This window comes from Protobothrops mucrosquamatus, unplaced genomic scaffold (genome assembly GCF_001527695.2).
Source record: "Protobothrops mucrosquamatus isolate PMUCROS unplaced genomic scaffold, P.Mucros_1.0 scaffold2327, whole genome shotgun sequence".
Taxonomy (NCBI): domain Eukaryota; kingdom Metazoa; phylum Chordata; class Lepidosauria; order Squamata; family Viperidae; genus Protobothrops; species Protobothrops mucrosquamatus.
Genome location: NW_015388410.1, coordinates 248,380 through 256,504, shown reverse-complemented (window position 1 = coordinate 256,504; position 8,125 = coordinate 248,380). Strand labels below are relative to the sequence as shown.

Below are 8,125 nucleotides of genomic sequence, written 5' to 3'. Positions count from 1 at the left end.
CCCCCCCCCCTTCCTACACCTCATGCTTTGCCAGTTCCAGAGATGGACCACTTATTCTGGTTAACGAAGGCAGAAGTACCAATAAAAGAAAATATCTGTGGCTCCAGGTTGAAATGCGGGGTCCTTGGTGCACTCTGAGCTTGGGTGTTTTCTTGCAGACATTTCATTACCCAAACTAGGTAACATCATCAGTGCTAGGCAGAGGCTGATTCTACATTTACCATTCCATTTTGTGTGGTGACAACCCCTCCCTCCCAACCCCCCCCCCTTACTAAATGTCTTTTTGTTGGCTCCAATACAGAGAGAAGTTCTATCGCCTTGTTTGGGTAATATGAGTATTGGGAAGTTTGTAATTAAAAATAAATAAATAAATAAAGAGAGGGTTGGTTGAACACATCCTTCTTGACTCAAAAGGAAACAAGGAACGAAAACTTCAAACAGGTGGAGGGAGATTTCTTTCTCTTTCTTTGTATTTTTATGTCTGGAGCCAGACTATTAACTAGATCTTCACTTCAGAAAAGGTGAGGTGACCCTGGGAGAACTTGTTAGAGGTTTATCTACCGAGACAAAATATTTTCCCTATTAATGATTAGCAATAACTTTGGGCACTTGTGGGAAAACTTTAATTAAACTCTTTAGTCCGTGGTGATTTAATTAGGGTTAGGATCTCCAGTCTCCCCAGGGATGGAGATCCCTCTTGTATCTTTTTCATGCTGGAAAAAAAAATGTCATGTCCAGTTCTTTCTTTCAAGAAAGTCTACATAAGGATGAAGGTTAAGATAAGACAGAGTACCAAAAATCTATCACTTAGCCAAGGGAAGGTTGGCAACTGGTTTTTAAGTTTATCCATCAAGGTGTCTAACCCAACTCTTTAACTCTTTAATGCTGGTTGAACTGACCCTCAGCAAAACTGTGAGTATTTGCTTGTATATATTTGGGAACAATAGTTATAAGGATAAGTAAAAGGTTTGAAAGACTGGGAAACAGGCTAACATGTTTCCTGCAGTCAGGTGCCTAAGATATTGGGACTGAAATTCCCAGAATTAGCCCAGAACTCTAGGACCTGTTGTCCAGCAGATCTACAGAGTATAAGATGATGGGAGGCTTAATTAAAATAAGACAATTAGAACACAGTAAATTATTTTAAACTAAAACTTGTGTCTGATCAGGTCAATGTTGCTTATTTTGAACTGGTGATAGATCTTAAGGGATTCTTTTCTCATTCTAAATATCTGAATAAGTCCAGAATGTATGTGTAATGTGTATGTGTATGTGTATATGTATATGTACTGTGTTTTCCCCAGAAGAAGACCCAACTGGAATATAAACCCTACCATGATTTTTCAGGACGCTCGTAATATAAGCCCCACCCCAAAAATAAGCCTCAGTTAAGATTGTCAGCCAGACAGATGCATTTAGTACCGTATTTCCCCAAAAATAAGACCTAACCGGAAAATTTGTGGAGCAAAAATTAATGTAAGACCTGGTCTTATTTTGGGGGAAACACAGTATATGTACAGTATATGTATATGTACAGTATATGTATATGTACAGTATATGTATATATATATATACACACACACACAGTATATATATGTACAGTATAGGCATATGTGCACGTATTGAGAAGCAGAAAAAAGCTTGTGAAAACCTAAGAAATTCCAAAGTGGTTTAGGGATAAGATGTAAACATTGCTAATCTGATTTTTTTATAAGCTGCCCAGAGGCACTAAGAGTGAGTGGGTGGCCGTATACATTTCTAAACAAACAAACAGATGCATCATTATTTTTCTAAATATGCCCTTCGGCTTCAGAAATAAGGGTGGGAAACAAAGTGTCAAAACAACAACAACTCTAGAGCTGTAAACTGTTGCACAGGGGTGTCAAACTGCCAGCCCATGGGCCGGTTGCATCATGTGGACCCCATGCCCACCCCAGCTCCGACAATGGAAAAAAAAGTTGCAATACGTCGCGACATGTCACATGATGCGGCGAATTTGACACTTGTGCTGTATATGAAGTGGAGTTAAACATTTAAGTTCAGCTTTTAGAGTGGTGGAGTACTGAACATCAGTTAATCGATTAAATTGAGATAGACAGCAGACACAATAAAAAGAGAGAAATTTAAACAATTCTAAGCCTGAGGCAGGAATCAGTATGTCTATGGGACAAAGCCTGAAGTTGTGTCCTCAATAGGCAACCTTGAGAAAGCAGAGTCTTGATTTCAATTACATATCTATATTAAACAGCTTAACAACCCATCTTATAGATAGGTATAATGAACATATCACATCTTTTGAAATAATGAGGCTATCTGCAGAAAATAGAATAGAATAGAATAGAATAGAATAGAATAGAACAGAGTAGAGTAGAGCAGAGCAGAGTAGAGTAGAGCAGAGTAGAGTAGAACAGAACAGAATAGTGATTAGGAACAGAACAGAACAGAACAGAACAGAACAGAACTGAACGGAATTGAATTGAATTGAATTGCTGGAATTGGGTATATCTAGTTTAATGAAGAGAAGGACGAGGGGGGACATGATAGCAGTGTTCCAGTATCTCAGGGGCTGCCACAAAGAAGAGGGAGTCAAGCTATTCTCCAAAGCGCCTGAGGGCAGGACAAGAAGCAACGGATGGAAACTAATCAAGGTGAGAAGCAACCTAGAACTAAGGAGAAACTTCCTGACAGTTAGAACAATTAACCAGTGGAACAACCTGCCTCCAGAAGCAGTGAATGTTCCAACACTGGAAGTTTTTAAGAAGAGACTGGACTGCCATTTGTCCGAAATGGTATAGGGTTTCCTGCCTGAGCAGGGGGTTGGACTAGATGACCTCCAAGGTCCCTTCCAACAATATCATCATCATCATCATCATCATCATCATCATCATCATCATCATCATCATCATCATCACTACTACTACTACTACTACTACTATTACTATTATTAATAGAATAGAATAGGATAGAGTAGAACAGAGTGGCATAGAACAGAGTAGAGTAGAACAGAACAGAATAGTGATTAAGATGATAAGATAAGCTTTATTGTCATTTTTTTTTACTGTGGGCACAATGGCACACATCAAAAATGAAATTTAGTTGTCTGCTCTCAAAGTGAAACATATACATGACACATACCTAAACATACTATGTACAACATATGTATAAGACCCACACCCCTACATATACATAACAATAAATATTAAATACTGTCCATCTTGAATATATAACGGAAGGAGGAAGCTTGAGAGTTCACAAGGCTAATGCTGTATGGAATGAAACTATGGCTGAATCTGGATGTTCTGCTACGGATACCACAAAGCCTTCTCCCTGAAGGTAACAAGGAAAACAAAATAGAATGGAATGGAATGGAATAGAATAGAATAGAATAGAATAGAATAGAACAGAATTGGAAGGGACCTTGGAGGTCTTGTAGTCCAATCCCCAGCTCAACCAGGAGACCCTACACCATTTCAGACAAGTGACTATCCAGTATCTTCTTAAAAGCCTCCAGTGATGGAGCACACACATCTTCTGAAGGCAAGCTTTTCCACTGTTTGACTGTTCTCACTGTCAGGAGTTTTTTCTTTAGTTCTAGATTCTGTGTAGGTTTTTATCCCTCGACTGACTTGCAGGCATGAAGCACTGAATGAATATATGTTGTAGACAGAGGATGAACAGTTGGAAAGAAGGGAGGATCAATGAAATAAATCAGGTTGCACTATATTTCAGTAAATACTTATCTTTGATGAAGGCAGTAACATCTTATTCTGCTTCTGAAATATATTTCCTGTCTACTATTGAAGGAAGGAAGTGGGTATGGTGATACGTTAGCAGAGAGGATAGGTTTATATGGAGATAATTTGTCTGGGTACAAATGTTCAGATTTTAGAAGGTTTTTAATCATCTGTTCTCTCTTTAGGTTGAATGGGTGGACTTCTTCTGCAATGGAAGGCCTCAACCAGACAGTGACCCATTTTGTGTTCTTGGGATTGACCAATAATCGGAGCCTGGAGCTGGTTTTATTAGTTGTTTTCTCCATCCTCTACTTACTTATCTTAGTGGGCAACTTCCTCATCATAGTGACAGTGGCTTGTGACTGCTGCCTCCACACCCCCATGTATTTTTTCTTGGGGAACCTCTCTTTCATTGACATCTGCCATTCCTCGGTCACAATGCCCAAGATGCTTTTTGACTGCTTCTTCCACCAGAAAGTCATTTCTTTTGGGGGCTGCGTCACCCAACTCTTCTTCCTTCACTTGTGTGCTTCAGCGGAGATCTTCCTTCTGACCATCATGGGCTATGACCGTTGTGTTGCCATCTGCTACCCTTTGCAGTATGTAAACCTGATGAACATGAAGATCTGCGCGTGCCTGATTGGCGCTTTGTGGGTGGGGGCAACTATCCACTCCCTGATCCAGACTGTCCTCACCATTCATCTCTCTTACTGTGGGCCTAATGTCATAGACAGCTTTTTCTGTGATATTCCTCCACTCATGAAGTTGGCTTGCACGGATATCTACTTTATTGGGGTTCTCATAATATCCAGCAGTGGTCTGATGTCCCTACTTTGTTTCGTGATCTTGATAGCTTCCTATGCCATCATCCTTATCTCACTGAAAGGGCAGACAGCTCAGGGTCGTCACAAAGCCTTCTCCACATGTGCTGCCCACCTACTTGTGGTGGTCTTGTTCCTGGGACACTGTATTTTCATCTATACTCACCCTGCTTCCAGCTTCCCAACAGACAAACTGGCTGCTGTCCTTTACACAATGGTGACCCCTTTCCTCAACCCTGTGATCTACACCTTGAGGAACAAAGAGGTAAAGCATTCCATTAAGAAACTCTGGAATCAGAGACAGATCTTGGCCAGGAGATGAGTTGGCCATCTTCCTTGTGTAGAACAAAATAAGTCAGCATATGGAAAGAGAGAATTTTATGGAAAGATTGATTATGTTCAGGCAGATGAGATATCTTAGTTTTGTACAAGAAGCCCATTCTTCCATATTTGGAGACCCAGGAAGCCTGCTCAGTTTCCATGAATCCATGAAGGTGCTGTAATAAGTGGACAATTCAATATTTCATCCCTTTGGGACATGGACAAGCTAACTGACTAAAGACTATCATGCAAACAGTTGGTGGCAAAAGCTTTAAACTAGGATCCTACATTGCCCTGAAGATGGATTGGATCTGTCTCTCCATAGGCAAGAGAGAAGGAAGAGGCAGAAATAAGAGACCTAAGAGATTACTGAAAGAAGAACATATTTTGGTTTGGTTTTTTTTGCCAACCAAAGAAAATGAACGACTTTGGGTGCTGAACACAATCTTCAGTTTTAACCACTGGACAAAAAGCCACATTATTGGCTTTTAGTAGCTGTGGACCAAAAAGTTGTATTTTAATGTATTAATACACTGTGATATAATTCTATACAATATTGATATACATATTTACAGTATGATTATTTATAATTGGGCCAGCTGCTTTTTAAAATTAGGTTTGCTTTTTTGACATGTATCCCATCAGAATCTAACAATTGTTGACGACTTTCGTACTGTACAATATAATAAATATTTTAAGAAGTTATGGTATAAGCCAGTGATGGCGAACCTTGTAGAGACTGAGTGCCCAAACTGCAACCCAAAACCCACTTATGCATCATCGAGTGCCGGGTGGCCGTGGCCCATTGGCTGGGTGTGGCTGCGGTGGTAATGGCAGACTGGGTGGGACTAAAAAGTTCAGTCAATTAATTCCAACTTTGCAAGATCTTTTTTTTCCTGCGAGAAGTTGAAATTGATTGATTGAACCTTTTTTTTTTTGCACACGGTGGTGGAGGCCTAAAGCGAAAAGGTTTTATAAAACCCAGCTGAAGGCCTAGGACTGGGGCGACGGCGCGCGTGCCCACAGAGAGGGCTCTGAGTGCCGCCTCTGGCACCCGTGCCGTAGGTTCACCACCACTGGTATAAGCAGAAATACGGATGATGTTACCTAGTTGGGTCATGAAATGTCTTCAAGGAAACAACCAAACTCAGAGAACACGAAAGACCACCACCTCCTCCTCCTCCTCCCTCCAAACCCACTACCCTCTAGCACTGATGGTGTTACCTCATTGTGTCATGAAATTTCTGCAAGAAAACAACCAAGCTCAGAGAGCGTCAAGGACCCCACAGCTCCTCCTCCTCCTCCTCTCCACAAATCCCACTCCCTGCTAACACTGATGATGTTACCTAGTTGGGTCATGAAACATCTGCAAGAAAACAACCAAGCTAATAGAGCACAAACGACCCCACAGTTCATTCCTGAGCTACAAATATTTTCTTCTATCAATCTTCTAACTTTCATTGGCATCTTGGATAGCAGACAAAATGTATTGACCTCTTAGCTGGGCAATGTGTGGGGTTGGGGGGGGTTGGGTGGGGAAGAGATTATGATGAGCCTGATTGGCAGTTAATAGCAATTTTGTATTTATTATCTGAGCAACTACTAATAAATGTCGAGAACGCTTAGTTCAGGGGTCTTCAAACGTGGCCCTTTTATGACTTGTGGACTTCAACTCCCAGAATTCCTCAGCCAGTGAACCTGGTTACACCCATTTACTTTGCTCAGAAACCATTTGGGAAAGTTGGGACACCGCAACGGTTGCAAATAATGCCAGTTGCCAAATTTTGACCACTTGACCACGGGGGTGCTGCAGTTGGTTGTATGCGTGGAAAAACTGGTCACGTCACTTTTTTCAGTGCCGTTATAACTTTGAACGGCCACTAAACAAATGGCTGTAAGCCGAGGACTACCTGTATTGTCAATTCATGACATTTAAATATCCTTTTTGAGCTCTTCGTGGCTGCTCTATCCTGTGTTAGTTTGCACTGTATCACTTGCTTCTTCCTTACAGTTGATGGTGGATCCTAAAATGCAGAAGCTATAATGAAGATTCCTTCATTATCAGTTCTAAGGCTGAATGAACTCATTAATCAAAGAGATTCCTATTGGCCTTTCCAAGATTTTATAACGTACCACCCAGTTGTGCATTGAAGACAGGGAATTTTTGCTCCAGACTTAGGCTATGATATAGGGCTAACATACACAACAAAACATGGTTCAATTAAGTGAAGGAAAGAGTGCAAAGAAGAGCAACAAAGATGATCAGGGGACTGGAGGCTAAAACATATGAAGAACGGTTGCGAGAATTGGGTGTGTCTAGTTTAATAAAGAGAAGGACGAGGGGGGACATGATAGCAGTGTTCCAGTATCTCAGGGGCTGCCACAAAGAAGACGGAGTCAAGCTATTCTCCAAGGTGCCTGAAGGCAGGACAAGAAGCAACGGATGGAAACTAACCAAAGAGAGAAGCAACCTGGAACTAAGGAGAAATTTCCTGACAGTAACGACAATTAATCAGTTGGAACAATTTGCCTCCAGAAGTTGTGAATGCTTCAACACTGGAAGTGTAAAAACAACAACAACAACAACAATAAAGTTGGAAGGGACCTTGGAGGTCATCAAGTCCAACCCCCTGATCAGACAGGAAACCCTATACCATTTCAGACAAATGGCTGTCCAGTCCCTTCTTAAAAACTTCCAGTGTTGGAGCATTCACAACTTCTGGAGGGAGGTTGTTCCACTGGTTAATTGTTCTAACTGTCAGGAAATTCCTCCTTAGTTCTAGGTTGCTTCTCTGTTTGATTTGTTTCTATCCATTGCTTCTTGTCCTGCCTTCAGGTGCTTTGGAGAATAGCTTGACTCCCACTTCTTTGTGGCAACTCCTGAGATATTGGAACACTGCTATCATGTCCCCCCTCGTCCTTCTCTTCATTAAACTAGACATACCCAATTCCAGCAACCGTTCCTCATATGTTTTAGGCTCCAGTCCCCTAATAATCTTTGTTGCTCTTCTCTGTACTCTTTCTAGAGTCTCAACATCTTTTTTACATCGTGGTGTCCAAAACTGGATGCAGTATTCCAAGTGTGGCCTTACCAAGGCATTGTAAAGTGGTATTAACACCTCACATGATCTTGATTATATCCCTCTGTTAATGCAGCCTATTATTATTATTATTATTATTATTATTATTATTATTATTATTATTATTATTATTATTATTATTATTATTATTATTATTATTATTATTATT

The 8,125-nt window shown here is 40.7% G+C and overlaps 1 protein-coding gene across 1 annotated transcript; it reads left to right on the top strand.

Moving 5' to 3' along the window:
* The first annotated feature begins 3,944 nt into the window (after positions 1–3,944).
* Positions 3,945–4,877, top strand: LOC107295388 (olfactory receptor 1509-like). The gene has a single exon (XM_029285837.1). The coding sequence runs from the start codon at positions 3,945–3,947 to the stop codon at positions 4,875–4,877; it is 933 nt and encodes a 310-aa protein (XP_029141670.1).
* The last annotated feature ends 3,248 nt before the right edge of the window (positions 4,878–8,125 follow it).

Bases quoted from the DNA above. Each gene is read 5' to 3' on its own strand.
- LOC107295388 (XM_029285837.1), top strand. From the start codon at position 3,945: ATGGAAGGCCTCAACCAGACAGTGACCCATTTTGTGTTCTTGGGATTG.